We start from the raw sequence: 18,972 nt of genomic DNA, 5'->3' as shown, positions 1-18,972 counted from the left end.
ATGGTCATTTTTATTACGTATACAGTATAAACCTATTACTATTTGGGACATAACAAAATAAAAAAGCATGTAGTACTGAAATAAAGAATCTATATATTGTAACAGTATTGTATTAGATAATGATCAACCATTTTCCGCCTGAAACAGACAGACCTTTGTGGTTATTTAATGCATTAATATCTTTTCAATTGACAAACTTAATATATCAGGATATAAATAACAAAGCTACTGCAATAAAGGATTTTTGGAAAAGAAACTCAACAATTCTATCAAACTCAATACTTTTAATCTGATGATCATGAAGTCTGATTTACTTCAGCACAGCTGCTCAAACCAACACTTACTGTCTATATACACAGTAAAGATAAGTCTTTTAAATACTCTATCTATGTTCAAACAGGTCCTCGCATTCTTTCCTCAAAGTCATTGGGGAACTATTCCACATCAGGGTCAAGATTTTCAGGTGTCCATTGTTTAAGGCTGACAAAGCAGGCAGGCTTAATGTGACTGCTGTTCCTTGTGAAGGCCAAAGGGGTCTGGATGTTGGGCCAGGATGTGCATGTGCATCTTCTGCCATGATCTTGAACTGGTCCAAACTACTCTGATGGAACTTATGTCAGTTCCTCCAACCAAGCCGTAGCCCCTTAACGACGCACGTTAATGTGTGTGCCCATCTGGTTATGCCTATTGGCTGGCAGCATTGCTGTGAGGTTGGACTTGAATGCCAAGTTATGCCTGAATACGCTTAAAACTGGGAGTACGGCATGTTGGTGCAACACTCTACTCCGCGTGACTGTGAACTAGTTGGATGCACTCTGGTTCTTCTTCACTTAAATTTGGTTCTTAACAATACTGTAGGACGATCATACCATGTGAGAATTAAATCCCTCCTAGTGCATGCTATCTCAGGAACATTCATGTGAAGTTGAAACCTTTTTATGTATCACACAGATGAGCTTTAAGTTGTCAGTGCTGAACAAAGAAGTCATCTGTTAAGTTCTGAAGTGGATGACATCTCATTTGTGTATTCTTGGAGTCAGTCCTAGCAATTGTCAAGCCAGGAACATTCCCGTCTCCTTTAGAATGAATCTAACGAAGGATTCATAGAGATCGACTCATTAAATCACAAACATTTCATCCTTCAGCTAAAGGTAAATCCTTGTTTAATAACATGCTGTATTCAATTATTATTCCTGTAACTTTGGTAGTTTTTTTCCCTGGTATATTGAGAGGACAGAAGGCAAGGCAGCCTTATGCAGTCTTCCAAGTTGCAGTAAATGCCTCAATTAATGTGGTCCGGCCTTCATTTTATGGCTCGCATATTCTGTTTTCATAACAGCTGAATCTGATTTTACTTTTCCTCCATGGGTGCAGAGCTGTGCGATGCAGATCCTACAGGGCGGGTGTGGAATAGCTTTGTAGAATGCACAATAAGACCTATTTACAATTATCTTTACGTCCATCAATCACACTCACTCAGGGTACGTCTTTTACTGCATTTCTTTTTATTGCCCTGGCCTGTGACGTCCTGCAGAGCCTCACCAGGTCTGAGGTCAAAGCTGCACCCTTTTGTTGTGCAATGACACAAAACAAGGTTTTCAGGCGCATGGTAGGCACTAACTCCAACTCTGTCTTCTGCTGTTTATGCAAGTTCAACCTCTTTGAAAAAAGAGTGTGTGGATCAGATGAATTGCCTGTGGACAATGAATGTGCACCGTGAGCTGGTTAAAGTGCTCCAATGCTTGGCTATAGGCTTGAGGCAAAGCTATGTTTTTGTTTTTACTGGATGGGCACTGCACTTCTTTTGTGGCCCAGGCAGAGCTTTACATTATATATATTTTTCCTCACACTTTCTACCTTCTTATACCATTATTTTTCATCTAAAAGGCTCCAAATTTGGTTACAAATAGTCTTTTTCTATGTGAATAATTAATACAGCGCAACGTTCAAAATAACGACTTCCCTCTGCCCTCCTTCACTTCCCTTTGGTCCTTGTTTGGTTTTAATTGTTATATATAATGCATGAGTTCTTGCTTTGAAATCCAGGCTAAACTGAGTGCAGAGAAATCACTTCAAACTTGACCTCAGGGGTCTAATTACATTCTGTAGTCGGTTTGCTTTTTTCACTCCCTGAAACATTCTTGAAGACCTGTCTTCCACAATGAAGGATCATGAAGGGGAGAAGTGATGGGTGATGAGAAACAGTTCTGGATTTATTTCCATTTTCTTCTGTCGCTGCCATTCTACCCAGACATTGTCCAATTTATTTGCTCATTCATGCAAGTCATTTCTCTTTCCCATTGGTGCTGCTATCTTTTAACAGGATTTAATAAAATCCATGCTCTGACTATTGCTTAGCCTAGAAATGATCCACTTGGTAGTCGGGTTGGTTAAATACTAGGATGTGCTCAGTGCATGCTTGAAATAAAATATATATATTTTTTATGTGTGCATTTGGATGATGTTTTTTTTCACTGTTAATAAGAATGTACACCTTATTGATCCCAGAGTGGGGACATTCTTCTTTGCATTTGACCTATCCTTAGTTATTGAGGAGCAGTGGTCTGCAGTGAAGCGCCCGGGGAGCAACTGGGATTCAGTGTCTTGCTCAAGGACACTTCAACATGCAACTATGGGTAGAGCAGGGATTGTGTTGTGTGGCAAACAATAACTATTACAGACCTATATAACTTTCTATAAAATGTGTGGCATGAAGTCAGGCCTGTGTTTCCCTTTGTATGGACTCTTAAGTCTACAAGAAAACAATTGCGTTTCCATTTTAAAACCGTGTTTTACTGCAAAAACTATCTTCGTCTTCAAAGGCGTTCCATCACTGTCCGTACCACATGACTATTCACGTGCACTGAGCATGCATGTGAAGGAAGTAGGTTAGTTGTTAGTTACTGAAAATAGGAGAGTATAATTGCACTATTTAGTATTACAATGTTGTGTTTGATACTCCTTGGTATTCCTGTGATCTTTCGCTAGTTATTCAAACGGACAAAGTTATATTTTCCAAACTTAGTTACAAGGTTGCAGGTCTTGCTCTATTGCTCACACACACAATACATTTAAAAATGAACAGTGTGGATGTGTGGTGCAGCGTGGAAGCTGAAGTCTGTTATACGGCAAAGAGTAAAAAAGCAACAAGTTTGTTTCCCTTGAATTCAAAAGCAAAGCTGTTTTGTGTCTTTGAATCCATCTGCTCCTCTGTAACACAATTTCTTTTTGAAAACCAATGTGAACACATGAAAACAATTAGAAGGTGCTGGAATGTGCTCCATGGATCTGGAGTTGATTTGTGAAGCAGGGATGGCCATATTGGGAGAGACGGATCGAAGCGGGCCGGGGGGTGGAGGCGGGAGTGGGGGGAGTGGGTCAGTGTTGTGTCCCAGCTGGTGACGGTGTCTGGAGGCCTCCATCACTTGGCTGCTGCTGAATTAGTGCCACAACACCATTTACTCACATTCCCATCCTGTTCCATCTCGCAGAGTTGCTTTGGGCCTTTTGTGATTGTTTATTGCAAAAGTTAGTAAATTACATAACAGTAAAACAGCTTGAATGTATTATTGCAAATGAAAAGATGGCCTTGAAAGTACTTTTTAGTCGGCTCTCAGGAGGGGTGTTTCTATAAGAGTTGGGCTCTGTGTGCATATATGCATTTGCTCATTTGCGTGTGTTGAATGTCTTTTGCCATGCGCAGTGCGAAGGGGCTCTGTTTGGACAGCGCAGAGCTCCAGTGGCCCTGCATAAGGAAATCCAGTGTGTGCTCCAAACAACTGGCAGTATGCTCAACGTCAAACCAAGTCAGCAACTGCAGTCCAGGCATCTACATAGTAGGAAGCAACTCAGTGATGTGTGGTGTAATGTGTTTTTGTGAATTTGTTGAATCGTTTAGTGATAACAGCTTGTACGTCAGTTTAGCTTATCTTACACATTCATGCATACGACCTCTATTCTCCCCTCGGAGCACCTAAAAAGAGCAAGTGCACTGGCTTCAGTTCTTGATAACCACGATAAAACCTCTAATAGATCTTCTTTGGTCAGTAAAACTGAATTAATTCATTTTTATTTCATAATTTGATAGTATAATGCAAAAAAAAAGAAGGAAAATGGTCTGATTTCTAATTTTTTTTACATCACTCTTCCCGATTTAGTGTTCTTGAATTTCTATGTTTACAAATAATAGCCAATGAAGAAACGTTAAGTGGTTTAGTTGAATAGAAACAACTGTGTCTAATGGACAAAAATCGCAAGACATTTCTTCAGGCTGTCTGGTATTTACAGTCCTCTCAAGGACTCTCTCTCCTGTAAATATATCTTCAAATAAAACCACTGTCCATGCAACATATTGTAATTCCATTAGAGTGACAGAGAAGGACATTTAGTTTTTTGTGGAAGACAGATGTTTTTTTGTTTTTGTTTTTTTAACTATCCAAGTAAAGATATTCGTACATTGTGTAATTTCTCTTCAGAAATATAAACTCTGTTTCCTCTTGAGCGTTCAAAGTAGTTTTTTTTGTGTAATGGTGTGAAATTCAAAACTCTTCAAAAGCTAAATGTGTGAAAGTTAGTTTTCTCATTTTCTTCTCTAATTAAATGTATTTGTGCTCTAATAGATACTCAGGGGCTGGTTGTTTGTTTCAGGTTATCTTTGTGTGGAAAGAGCAGTGTTTCAAGTGTATACCAACACTTGTAAAGCTTGATAATGAGCAACAGATTGTGAGATGTATTTCTTTTTTGTGGAGAGAAGAGTCGATCATTGTGGGATTTCCTACCATTTAGTCACAGCACTGATCGAGTTGCCTTCAGCTGTGGCAGGAAATGCTTTAGTTGGAATGGCATTATCAGGAGGGGACTCGGTTGGAGACGAACACACTGGCCTGAGAAGCGTTCTTGTAAGTCGAGTATGTTCCTTGATTCAATGGGTTTGGTGTTTGCTGTTGGGCCAATCCCAGGAGACTCACTAAAAGCCTTCTTCAGTCCTTTTCTGTAGGTAAAAGTCTTCAGTCCTTTTTTGTAGGTAAAAGTGAACTCAAAAGGTTTAACACTCTAGCCTGATTTGGACCCTCAAAAAATGTTCAGCATTTTGGCAGGAACGTTGGAAAAAAAGGCGTCTTTGCAGGCTGAATTAACAATTCACATCTCTGTTTGAGATATTTCAGAGGGCTTTGAAAGAGGACTGTTGAGGGGGAAGGCCGGCCCGGTCTCTAACCCCTCCTCTGCCACAACCTCCAATTAGGCTCAGAGGTTCTCCCCTCTGCGGCCGTTTCATGCTGGTGTCTAAGGCGATGATAAAATTAGAACCCACAATGTTTTATTTCCATTTTTATGCCTACTCCGAGGGAACAACTGGCTCAGCCCAGCTGGGACCAGCGAGGTCGAGGTAATGCCTTCACATAGCAGCAGCCTGTCAGGTTTCAATGCTTTCACTCATTTCAGCTCAGGGCCACGTCAGTGTGGCTGTTTGTTTGTTTGTTTAGACAGATTAGATGGCAACATATAAGCACAAGCAAATCCCAGTGTAATTAGTTGGCCTCCAGCCATTGCTAGCCTCTCTCTCATTCCTTCACTGAGGTTTGTATGTGTGTGTTTGTGGGGTGGGGGGGGGGGGGGGGCTGTCTTCTAAACTGATTTAGTCACTGGTCTCTACTGGTCTCTATCCATTCTCCTGCAGCTCTCTGTCTCACTCTCATCTTGCATTTTATATCCTGTCACATTCTTATGACATTTGATATACGGACTCTGCATTGTCGCTGAATTTAAATCTCATTCTTGCGTACATTTGATTTTCGTTTCATAAGCCTTGCCCCTACCATTGTGTGAAGAGAAGAATGGAGCGAATGCTGTGCATCTTAAAACCCTGTCTCATAATCTCCTCAAATATCAAGGTGTTGTTCACATAAGGACAGCTGTGATCTGATCCCTGCAACCCCTTCAGCTTCTAATTGTATTTACTAAAACATGACACTCAAAAGTCTTTGCGTTTAGTGCTTACAAATACTCTGCACTGTCATATGAAAGAAGACCCGGGTCCAGAGCCCTGAGTCTGAGACTCAAAGGGAACGTGATTGCAATGATACACTAGCCTCATGCTCTCTTGTGATTTCAGTCACATCCCAGCCCCCTTGCGGTGCACCCCCACCCTAAAAACCTCTCTGCCTGCCAATTATGTAGGGAGGCGAGTCATCCAGGGCGAGAGAGGGCTCCGTCCCTGCAGAGAATCACAATGAGACATTTGGTGCCGCTCTTCCCGGAGCAAATCTGCACAACAGTACAGTTACAGCAACCTCCTGCCGAAGTGGCCTTTGTGGTCTCTGGAACATTTTTGTCCATTCGCATAAGGAAAATGTATTTCAATTTGTCCTTATGCTGACAGAAAAGTTAACAATAGAATATCAGCTTTTTTATTTGTATTTAGGTTGGATTTTAGTCTGAATGCTTTAGTGAAGGATTATGTTATTAATGTACTTGGAAATAGAAGCTTACTCTCGATTGTTGCATACAACCTTTCAGTGTTGTAACATTGTGCTTAATTTAAAGGATAATTTCACTGAATAAACGTCCAAAATGCATGCCACCACTCCAATACATGAATCGAATTCCGTGGATGGTGCTTGAAGCATTTAAACCCTCATGCATAAAAAAAATTCACCTCAGTGTTACCAGTTTTCATTTAAACTACTTTCTACCTGAACACTAGGTTCATTATCAAAACGTGTATGTTAAGTTTAGGATTTTAAATGTATACATTTGATTAACCGCAATTGTATTGAGGGGGTCTAAACCTGGGCAAGTAAAAGGCAATCGCCATCACTAGACACAACAAAAGATTTTATAGATGACTAATCAAGTGTTGACAGATGCAACACCATGTAGGTAGAGCTCCATTTGTGTGGCTGAGTTGAAGCGTGTCAGACGGCTGATGGCTCATGAGCGTTGCTGAGCTGCTGCTGGCCTGTGGTCCAACTCAACAATTCTGTGCTGACTTACTGCCCAGAACTAGAAGCTGTGCACTTTCCCATGGGTTCGGTGGTGATTGAATGTCCAGTTATGTCTTTTCTGTGACACATGAAAGAGCCTCTGTGGTAGAAGTTGAAAAACACCGTAAGAGTAATAAAAAAAGGAAAGAAATGAGATGTCCTTAAGAAGAGAGGAAATAACAAACAAGCGCCAGAACTAAAAGGCACCACTGTTGGTTGTAAACTTGTATGTTTTTTTCTTTTCTTCTTTCCTGAATAGAGTTTGCCTGTGGGTCTTTTGAAACAAAAACATCATTGTAAACTTGATTTGACCCTTGCATGTTATTTAGCCCTGCTCAGTTAAAATTGATGCTGCTAAAAGCTGGACATCTCCTCTGTAGATTCTTCCCTCAATAGTTGTTGGAAAGTGCTTAAAAACATCTCAAACACATGGATAGGAAACGTTCACTTTCTTCCTGGTATTTGTTAGGGTGCTGAAGAATTGCAAAGTATTTCCAGCCACAGTTGCTTTTTGTGATGACGCATCAACTTTTTTCATTTTTATTTTTTTCAGCCCCCAAATCTGATGATCAGCCCAAGACCTGCAGCTCTAAGCAGTTTGTATGTAAGGACCAGGTGACCTGTATCTCGAAAGGTTGGCGCTGCGACGGGGAGAAGGACTGTCCAGATGGCTCTGACGAATCACCAGATATCTGTAAGTGTGCCTCCATGAAAGTAACTTCTCAAACTGTCTCTGAGTCGGCTTGTGTCCTCACATCTCTTGCTCCCTCCAAGCTGCTGGTTCAGGGCAATGAGCGCGATCGCTGCTTTTAGCTTCTTGAGAGTGCTTGTTTCTCAAAGAACATTTTCTATACCTCATGTCGGGACGATGTTTTTGCTGCACATGAAGTTTGTTATATTACATCAAATTGACTATCTCTAAAGGGCTTTGAAGAGACAACAGCACAATGTTCAGACGGTTTAATTTGGGGCCGCATAAGAGGGTGGGTTATAGCCTTTCTACGAAGGACACAGGCTCACAGTGTGTGCTCGGGCTGCTCTGCTGAATTTTAGCTCTAATTATGCGGCCGTGTTTAGTCTGAATGTTTAGGGATGTGTCTGCTCTTGTCTGGACTCTAGTGGGATCCGTGCAGCCACCAAGAGTCGTTTCCCAGCCACTCACATCTGTCAGCTACTCCATCCTCTCATTCCATCCATAAACCTTCTGGTAAAAGCCTCCCCTATGTTTATATGCAGGCTCTAATGGAGATTTTACTGTCTACATGTGCCACACCTTACATGTGTCATGCCACGAGCATTTTCACTATTGTCTGGCAATAGTAACTAACACCCAGCAATAAGTGACTTGTAAATAGTGTGTGAAAACACAAGTATGTCTAAACATGTAGTATTGGGGATTAAAAAGGTTGAGGGGGTTACGGGATGTTTCAGATTCAGAGCCATACAAAGGTGAAGCTGAACAGAACATGTACTATCTGTCACTCTTTATTGATTCAAACTGAATTCATTGCTAACAGCTTGACTCTTATTTATATAGTGTACAGCGAATTTAGCAAAAATGTATTGTTGAGAAATATATTGTGAAAAAAATGATCAATTGTAGTTCTGTCGATAACCGCAATCACAGAACAAGAGCAATTAATTGTATGTGGTGGCGACCGACATAACTCACTCGAGGAAGCTATGGCCATTCAGTTTCTGCCCCTCTTCTTCAAAGCAATTGAATTGACTGCATTTTCCATCGCACTTATGTAATTTGGTGACAGACAATGGTGTGATTCATCTTGAGCATTAAGATGGAGAGCGATGTTTCACTCGAACATCAAGATATGTTCTGCTCAATTACCCACTTCCCATGGGCTCTCCTCTGCCTGTCACTTTACCTTTTAGTTAAGGTACTTCTCTATTCATCTGAGTTTCTTCAGCCGTCATAATAAATATCTGTGGTTCTGCAATTAATGCACTTTTTGTCTTTGCACAGCACTATGCGTTTGTGGTCAAAAGGCAGGAAGGCTCCTTTAAGTAACACAATGAAAAGCAGCCAGACTGTGATTTTATCCAGTCGTTTAGTTGATCCATCCATTGAATGCGAGTCGTGTTTTGAAAAGAGCGCTGCAGATGAAGCTACTAAGGGCCTGAGCCGGCATAGATGGAGATGGGAGAGTTGAGTTGAGTTGAGTTGAGTTGAGTTGTAGGAGTAGGAGGAGGAGGAGGAGGATATTTAAAATCCTGCTCTGACTCTTTTTCTTGTTACCTTGCTTTTCCATTCACCGGGGGGGAAATAGTTTGCTGGTCATCAGCCTGGTTTCATTCCCACTGGGAAGTTTCACAAGAAACCGGTGTGCTGTAAACAAGGCTGTTCTCAACTGAGCCGTTGAGGAAATGGTTGACATGAAGGCGAGCCAAACACTGATCCCTCTGAGAGGGGGACTGACATCTGGATCAGCTGTCGAAGTTTTGTGTTTTATTTTGAAATTTCAAGGTGTCGTCTGTTCATTTTCTGCTCTTTCCTCAGCTGCATTCTCTTTCAGGCTTGCAATCTGACCACAGTTGAGTTCTGTGTGTTAATGTTGATGGGAATTAGAGTGGTGCAGGCTACTATAATTATGACATTATCTCCAGTTCAAGTTAATTACTAACTACAGGCTTGGTTTACAAAGAGCAGTCACAGAGGCAAAACTGTGCTCCTTTTATTTTCTTCCTCTTTCTTTGCTTCTATTCCTCCCCTCTGTGGCAGCTTGGCTGTACGCCGATCTATGTGCGAGATCTCCCAACACCAAGATGATTAGATAAGACATTGTGTAAAGACTTGGAAAGAATGGATCTTTGTTTCTTAAATAATATATAATTGGAAAAGGGAATTTATTAAAGTAAGAATCTTCTTTAATTATTCCATTCTAGTGTTGAAACCACACAGTGACTAACTAATTTGGCTGAAGCACCTGTTTTGTATCTGGTAAATGCCACCTGTTCTGTTTACGATGATCATGCATTCACTTGCTGTCGGAGAAGTGGGTGTTGTAAACGTGTGCTTTTGTTCGGTGGGGATCTTTGATCTACATATCAGATCTTTGATCTGGTCCCCATACTGGAAGAAAGTGCACTCCAGTATCATACTGTCTGGACGTCTATTTACCTGTAGTTCCCAAACCATTTATCTGAGCTGTAATTATGTTGAGGAGCTTAAGACCGACTTCTGCCGCTGTAGTGGGGTTGTAACGCTGCATCACATGAGACGCTGACGTGCTATGGTTTAGATGGCAGTAGGCGACAATGGTGCATGTTGGAATCCTTTATCCTGTGGGCTTGTTTATGAGAGGGGTTGTACTTCATCACAGGGATGAAATGGTACAAGTATAGATCAATGTATCTGCATGATAAATGGGCAGGTAGGGGTCTGGACAGGTTGTCAGCTGTTGGGCCGTCATAACCCTCAGACTCCTGGTGTGCGCATCCCTTATAGCCCCGAGTCCACAATAAGATAGCCATCAGCAGTCTGCCCAAACAGGTCCCTGTCTGCAGCTGTGACCCTGTCATCCTCTCCAGGGACTGCACTGACCCCCTCACTGCATGGCTTCAATTGGTTTCAGACTAGCCATTTCACCTTAATTACATACAGGCTTAGGGCTCAGGAAGTGGTTGTCACGTGCCCTCAGGGGGATATACTCTTTGGTGCTCTGTGCAGGAGTGCTGCCTTTTCATGCTTTTATAGGTAGTTGTGGTATGTCGTTAAAGGGTCATCTTGCATTGAGAAAAGGTGGTGAGGGTTGTTCATGGCTTCCCTCGCAGAAGTCCACAAACCGTCAGACTCATGAGCCAAAGAGAAGTGGTTTGAGGATTCTTGGTTTGGTTTTCTGTGTTGGGTTTGTGTGGACTATTTTATCCAGAGGTACTAAAAACAAGTACTGACTGGGAAGTCTTCCTTCTGAAAGTAACACAATTGGATAACAAACATAGATAAATAAAAGTTTGTATTATTTTTGAAGTGGGGCTGTATGAGGTATTATCCATAGTCGGTGTATTACCGATAGTCGATGGCATTCAACATGCCTTGAAATGGGAGTACTTAGGCCAGGTGTGTGACTTTGGTGGTTTTAAAAGGTTTGTTAAGACCAAAGTCACACACGAATGTTGCTTTAAGAGAGTTGTAGGTAAAGCATGGCCCAGTCTGCAGCAGTTCTTTGCTTTGCTCCTGTGCTGGTACTCCTGTCTGTTTCTTGGGGCGGTTCGACCGCCTTACTGCAGATAATACAATGGCTCTGGATAAGTACACCATCAATCCGAACTGTCCGTTACTTTTTTCATTTTTTCATGATGCAGGAATTAAAAGTGCTGTGTAACAACTGTAATTTAATTTTGCATCTCTGTTGGAATAGTTGCTGTACAAAACCCTGTCTGTACCCAGAGTCTGCCTAATTATGATTCTTGCGTGAACCACATTCACTGTGGTTGAGCCAGCGAATGGGAACAGTTGTTAGAGTAAGCCCTAGCATGTAAGCACTTTCTCCATCATGAGAAGTGCTTGTCATGAAGGAATCCCTTTCATCGTCAAAGATCCGTTTTCAACAATTGTCTGCTGCTAATTCTCTTTAGCTTTTTAGACCCAGATTTAGCATGAAAATGTTCACGGGAGGGATTCAAGCAGGGGGTGAAATGCATCTCAATCATGCAAATACACAGCCCCTCTCGTCACACACAGCTCTTTCCACTTTCATTCAGGGTGAGAAAATGAGCTGATAGCTCAAAGTAGTCAACACTTGCAAATGACAAGCCACTCCCTGCATTTGTCAGGCTGTCACTAAAGTCATCTCGAAAGGCGAGTAGAAGTGGTACACACACATGGACCTTGTTAATACTTGGAAGTAATTTTGAGGGGATGTACAACGGAATGCAGTTTCATAATGAAACTGAGGGAGCCGTGGCTGAAGAGGCTTTAATGTAACAATAGACGATTGTGGACGCTCATATTTAGACACACACTGACATGTTACACTTCCAGTAAACATGTGGTTTCATGTCTTTGCTTTTAAAACAACAATTTACAATTTGCACGAACACATTGGAAACTCCTTCAAAGAGTTAGTCTGATGTCAAAATAGTGGTATGACACTTGTTACCCCGCAACCATATCATGTCTCTTGGCCCACACGCTCTAGCCCATGCCAGTGGGTTGAGTTATCATCTCCATGCGGCGGCCTGAGGTGGCCACACAATAAGGTTATCTGTCCATCTCTTGCCCCCGATCCCCCCTCTGAACGCCCGCCGGCCTGGTCCTTTGTCCGGACCATCTGACTGTCATGCCTCAGCAGCCTCTCCAAGACGACCAGGAACGGACAACTGCTGAGGACATGGAGTGATGGGGAGAAGGGATGATCCTCCAGGAAAAGCCTTTGTATTGGAGAAAAGGGGCAGATTAGCATTTAGGCTGAGGGGGGAAATGGACTCTGTAAAGCCCTGATCCATTTTCTGTAAAATCAGGCTTTTGCTGTAAAGATGAGGTGGGGTGGGGGAGTCCTAGCTGACAATCAGTCATGTAGCTGCAATAGTAGGGGGCACCATGGATGGGGCAGGAGGGTCTGTAGTGGCAGTGGTTGACACACTGCTACCACAGAGGAAGGAGCAAAGCCCTGTAAATCCCTCTGGTCTGTGGCTCTGAGCCCTCCTCAGCTTCACCAGCCTATCAACAGACAGAGAACACAGGGCTTTCTCACGCCACACAGGCACCACTTCGCTTTCTCTGCTGTCTCCTCCACGCCCTGTCTGCTTCTCTGCCTCTTTCTTTCTTTCCTGTCTCCCACCGTCTTCCTCTCTGCCTGTCAAAGCAGTCAAAGAAGCTGGACTCGAGTCATCTCTGTTCCTCATGTCTCGTATCAAGTCTTTCCTCTGGTTTGATTGCCTCACAGTTTCCCCCCTGCCCGCAGAGGGTTTGTTGGTTGGTTTTTGCTAGCGGCCTCTTTGTATGTTACTTTAGGGAAATGTGCTGCGGTGCCTTTTACACAGGGCCAGTTTACTCTGTGGTAACACATTTAACAGACATGGATAACAAGTTTGAACAAGCAGGTGCACAGATTTAATAGATTTGTGTTTTACTGGAATTCAGCTTTAAGTGATACTTTACCCAAGCTCTCTCGTTTCAGTGTCAAACACTTGTAGTCTTGAATGGTTTCAGTACAACTTTTGTTGTTTGTAGTAGAGGATCTGGGATCAAATGAATGTCAGTTGATTTCTATGTTAAAAAAAAAAATCTAAATTAGTTGTGTATCATAATTCACTTATCTCTGCTTTCCATATATATGCTCAGTATGTACGCAAAAGATAGATTTAGCAAATTATCCTTATACAGGTTTCTATAGTCATTAATTTCTATATTTGAGAAATTAGATGCAGGGAAGCACAACAATTCACAGTATAATGCAGTTGTAACATTTTTAGCCACATGTTATTGTGATTCATATTCATCCTTTGGAAGAAAAAGTATCATGTCTTCTAATGAGAGCACCATGTGCTGCACTGTACAGCCTCTGTGCTGCGATGGCCTCGTGGGTTTTGACATGGCCATGGGCTTGTTGTGCATTCTGCTGCTGTGTGATTCCAGAGAGGGGAGAGTTAGTCAGTGGGCAGACCTGCCTTTCACCCAATGCAACATATTCATTCGAGCTGACGGCAAACTTTATGGGAGTCAGTCGGGGGCTGGAATGGAACCCGGGGAGCAGGAAGAAAAGCAGGCTTTTATGCGACTGACAAAAGATCGACAGGGGATCCAAATTGAAGGTCATTGCATAACTACAGGAACTGAGAGATGGGGGATGGTGGGGTCCAGAGGTTGAGTTGTTTGAGGGAAGCACAAATTGGGAGAGATTTTCTTCCACGTCACAGCCTTACTACCTAAAGAGCCCCAAGCGAGGGATAAGTGTTCTCTGTATTTGGGAATTACTTGAAGGTGACACGGGTAGTGATGCATTACCCAAATATACACTGTGCTCAGGAGAAAGTTTAATATTGTCTTTGTGAAAAGTCATTTTTCATTTCAAAGAGCACATGGAGTTTAAATAAAGTTGAACACAAGTTCTGCATTATGATTCAATTATGATGACGCGGTGCTCGTTTCTTGCATATATATATATATATATATGAGATTCCTGAGGACACAGTGAGGATATGCTAATATCAGTTCGCTGATCACACAGTTCAGTGCAATAATGTAATTATCTTCTCTCTGCCCTCTAATGGGTGTGATGGTTGTAATGTTCCCTCTTTTTTTTCTTTGTCTCTTATCCGCTGCACTGCCACGATTCTTACATTGTTCTCACTCGCAGTGCTTTATCTCCAAGGCTTCCAAACTTACTGAAGAATCTGTGCTATCCCAGTGAAGGGCACATTTGGTTATTGTTCTGTGATAATTATATTCCTTCATTCCTAAAGAAAGTTATATCTATAGGACCTGATAATGGCATTCAAAGGGCAAATTATACATATTTTAATCAATGGGCATTCCAGATTTGGTGTCACGTATCCATATTTTTTAATTAGGAATTTAACCTCTCCATTATACGTTATTTGTGTTCTTTCTGCTCTGAACGAACAGAGAAAACAGGTTCAGAAAGGTGCCTGCAAAAAAAATAGAAGTAGTTTCACATTTCTATGTTGCGGCCCCTAACAGATGGAGATGATTATGTTTTTATCAAGCTATCTGTGTTATGGACCCTTTTTAAAGAGTTGAAAAGCATTTCCAAAAGACTTAAAATAACAGCAAAAGTATTGAAAGTATTGCAGGAAATGTATGCCATAGGGTGATGGATCATATCTTTTGGTCTCAAACAAATCCTAGTAGTTGCATTTGTTTTACAAGTTGAGTGGTAAGGCACTTTTGACTCCAGGAGAAGCTGATATGGAGACGGTAGAACAACGTACTGGCAGCTTGAGAGAAGTGGCGGTGAGCAAGAGAAAGTCAACAGGATACCAAATGGGGAAATGTAGAAGTGCCATTGCTGCGTCCCGTTGAGTGGCGGCCCACTTTCAGCACTAGTTCTTATTAATGTTTCCCTGAGTCTTTTAAAGTTGCATCTTTCCACTGAGCAACAGTGTTTGAGAACCATAAATATGCAGTTTATTCTCCCTAAACATGAATAGAAACCCAGTTATATAAATTCTTGTTCTCCTCGGCATCTGAGGCGGAGAGAGTTTGGATGGGAATATGACATCTGCACTGTCTATACAACCAAATGCTTAATGGAAGTTTCCAAATTCATGGAACTAACTTGTTGTTGGCTGTGCCTTCAGCATCAGGGATCTTGACATAAGGATCTTTCAGTTCAGTAAAAGCACTGCAGACATCATGAATGACTTTACATACTCGCCACCAGTTTGACAGTGAAAAGTGCCAATTGGCGAATGCCAAAACCTAAACGTGATCAGCCCTGGGATAGGAGTCTCTCTTGGCCTTCATGTTTGTGAGTTCAATGCAATTCTGGGCTACAGTACTTTCTTTGCGCCTGTCTTGAAGTTTTTATATGGAGGTGTATGTTGCTTTTCATAGAAATAGTCTGATAGGAATATGCTAAATGTGACCAAAGCCATTTTTAGGAGACCATTTCACTTAAACTGGTTTAAAAAGCCACTTAATTTTATCTGGCGGAAACTACGGTTAACATGCTGGCCATTTCAAAACCAACAAAACATGAAATTAGTTGCTAAAACGAGACATTTGGTAAGTTTGTCACAAAGATTAGTTGATACTAGTAATCTCACTTTGGCTCAAAATAAATGATTTGTTTTGTGCATCTTTCCCTAAAACCATGGACCAAAACAGCAGTTTGAAAACGAATCTGCAGTTAAACATTGTTCTTAAATGAAAATAAGTTCTGCTGTATTCTTTACCATCTGATTTGCACAGCAATCCTCTGCTTCAACTGACAGATGACACAGGAAATGGCTACTGCCAGTATGAGGGGAGCTTATTGTAATACACTGCCAACAACTTCCCAAACTAGAGCAGAGAGTATGCACAGGGACAATGGATATGAACAGGGTTCATATCCATTGTCCCTCCTGTAAAGTTATTTAATCCTCCATATTGTCCTTTCTATTTAGTTTTCTGCTGCTGACCCCGATTCAGCTCCTGCCAAGGTATTACTGTGTTGTAGAACTCAAACAATTCTTTATGGCTGTTGTGTCACTGGCAGTAAGTGTGTTTCCAAAAAGTGGAGACATAGTTCATCAGTTTATTTATCCATCTGCTCAATCCTCAACACATCACTTTCTGTAAAATATACTGACACGTATGCATAGTTGCAAAGACACAGATGTGGGCTGTGTGCGTCATTCAGATAACATTCAATTTAACTTACTCACAGAAAAATGTTGACAAATGATAAATACTTTGCAGGTTTGCATGTGCATGGCAGTATATTCTTGGGACTGCAGTTTTGAATCCCCAGGTTGGCGGGTGATTGAATGTAAATCAGGTTGGCTTACAGGCCAAGGCTGTAGGAGGGCTGCTAATATGCTAGCATCGTCCAGATGGGCGAGCTCTCCCTGAGCCAGATGTATTGGAAGCTTATTCGGTGTCAATGTGGCACATTTTCCACTCAGGCTGTTGTGGTGGGATCATTATGGAACCGCTTGTCACTTTAAGGTACTTTCTTTTCTTCACTGAGTTCCATTTTATGATCTGTGCGGTTACTAATCTCTTGACTGGTTAGAGAGGACTTGGAGGGAAAGCATGCAGTTTTCTTCAGGGAACGCAGACATGAAGGCAAATGCTTCCTTTCATAAGTCTTCATGCACATCCTCACTTTGATTAATTTGATGGCATGTCTTGTAAGAATACGAGGGATTTATTTTCTATTTTCTTATAAGACCCTATAATCTACACAATCTCAACTGGCTGTACATGACACAACTACTAACTGTCAAGTCGAAACTATTTTTCTTACAGTACAACAACCCCTATGCTCCAAGTCTCAGTTCAGATAAGGAGCAAATCAAAATGCATGAGGCCGAAATAAGGGCAAAATCAACAAAAATGTTCAGGCACTGAAGACGTTGTACATGTTCTGAAGGAGGCACCTGAAACAGGTTTGAAGCTCAGGGTTCACAAATTCAGATAACATGATCTCAACACCGTACATAACCCACAGAACTCGACATATTGTTTCCTGTGAGGGGGGTAAACTTTATTTTCTCTGCTTCTAGTGTTTTTCTTAAATGGGTTAGCAGATGTTAGAGACAAAAAAAAGAGAGAAGTGGAGGAGAGAAAGAGGAGGAGGAAGAAGAATAACAGCCAAAGCAAACTGTTGGCTCTGCAGTGTGGGCTCAGAGGAGAGTGCTAGAGAATGAAGGGTAGAGACTGTTTCTAGTCTATGTTCTGCTGTGATGATGGAAATAAAACAGTCTACTTTTTCTACAAATGAGGGCCTGTCCTCAAGGATTTCTCAGATATAAATGAATGAATTAATGCCCATCTGTATTTTGGTGTCTCGTCTCTGTTCTATTAATTATTTTCTACTCCGGTCGATCTTCCAGAAGACATTTTTGATGTAAAGAACATTTTCTTCTTTTGGTCTTGACTGAGATCTTTCCAAGTGTGATGACATCGAAAGTGTAAAACATAAAAATACACACAATTTAATTCCTTAAACATTTTCTTGTGATTTTTATTTTGCATGTAAAGAAGTTAATTTGACCATTATCCATAAATTAGTCTTTCTCTATTTTGCTTTGTACTTGTGTTTTTCCTCACATGTTTCTTGTTCCTGTTTTCCAGGCTCAAACAACAGGGTGAACCAGTGTCCTGTCAATGAACACGGTTGCCTGGACCTGGATGTGTGTATCCATATGAGCAAAGTGTGTGATGGAGTCCCCGACTGCACCGATGGCTGGGATGAGGGTCCTCACTGCAGAGGTAATTCAATTCAATTCAGTTTATTTGTATAGCCCATTTTCACAAATTACTAATTTGTCTCAGAGTGCTTTACAATCTGTACACATACGACATCCCTGTCCCAAAACCTCACATCGAATCAGGAAAAACTCCCAAACAACCTTTCACGGGGGAAAAAAGGGAAGAAACCTTCAGGAGAGCAACAGAGGAGGATCCCTCTCCAGGATAGACGGGTGTAATATATGTAATGTGTACAGAAAGAATCATTATACATAAATTAAAACACAGTAACAACACAATCAATGAATATGACAGAGTGTATGAATAGTTGGTAGTAGGCATATTCCACAATCGAGACCTCCACGATCTATCAGGCAGATGGAGGTATAGAGGAGGAGTGGGTGGAGTCTCAGCAGGGCCGTGGCGTAGTTGGTAGTAGTCATATTCCACGATCCAGACCTCGATGATCCATCAGGCAGATAGGAGACGTGAAGTCAAAAGGACTCCGGGGAGAAAGCAGAGTTAGTAATGTGTAATAAACGCATAGAAGCATGCACATGCATCTCATTTTCTGCAAAAAAAGTTGGAAGAGATGAGGATCATCAATTTCTCTATCGCCACAGAAAGTGTCGGCTTTTGTTGTGAGTCAAAAATGATCAGCCAGCTTCTCCTTCCTAGTGTCTCCTTCTGATCTTCCAGTTCTGAAACTATAATCCCTTTCCAATAATCTCCTCTATCAGGCTATTTAATGAGCTGGCCTGCTCAGGTTTGTGTAATTACAATAAAATGTATCTTTCAGGGTAATAAAATGCATTAATTTATCAATCAGCCTTGCTACGACACCATTTCGCAAATCCCTTTAGAAATGATGAGTATTGAGCCCAGATGCAGCTGGAGAAGAATCTCATCAAATTCTCCACTCTTAATTGGAGTTGATAGAAGAATGAGCGATGGAACATATTGGGTCCATAGTGTCAGTCTTTGTTGCAGTCGACAAAGAAGCAAAGACCGGCTGCCTACAGAGTATTGCCCCAGTATTCAGCAAGGCAGTTCTCTGATATAGTGGTAATAAGCTCTGCTGGTTTGCAAGAACTCATGTAGGGATCC

At 41.6% G+C, this 18,972-nt stretch overlaps 1 protein-coding gene across 1 annotated transcript in view; it reads left to right on the top strand.

The window, feature by feature from the left end:
• The window catches only part of lrp1ab (low density lipoprotein receptor-related protein 1Ab), an 80,426-nt gene that overhangs the window by 4,453 nt on the left and 57,001 nt on the right, over window positions 1-18,972 (top strand). Inside the window, exons 2-3 of the mRNA XM_056423776.1 lie at window positions 7,537-7,677; window positions 17,749-17,886. Of these exons, the coding sequence (XP_056279751.1) occupies window positions 7,537-7,677; window positions 17,749-17,886 (279 nt within the window). The remainder of the gene's footprint in view (window positions 1-7,536; window positions 7,678-17,748; window positions 17,887-18,972) is intronic.

The sequence above is a fragment of the Pseudoliparis swirei genome, chromosome 9 (genome assembly GCF_029220125.1).
Source record: "Pseudoliparis swirei isolate HS2019 ecotype Mariana Trench chromosome 9, NWPU_hadal_v1, whole genome shotgun sequence".
NCBI classification, from domain to species: domain Eukaryota; kingdom Metazoa; phylum Chordata; class Actinopteri; order Perciformes; family Liparidae; genus Pseudoliparis; species Pseudoliparis swirei.
The sequence above is the reverse complement of the archived record's forward strand: the minus strand, read 5'-3'. Positions and strand labels throughout refer to the sequence as shown.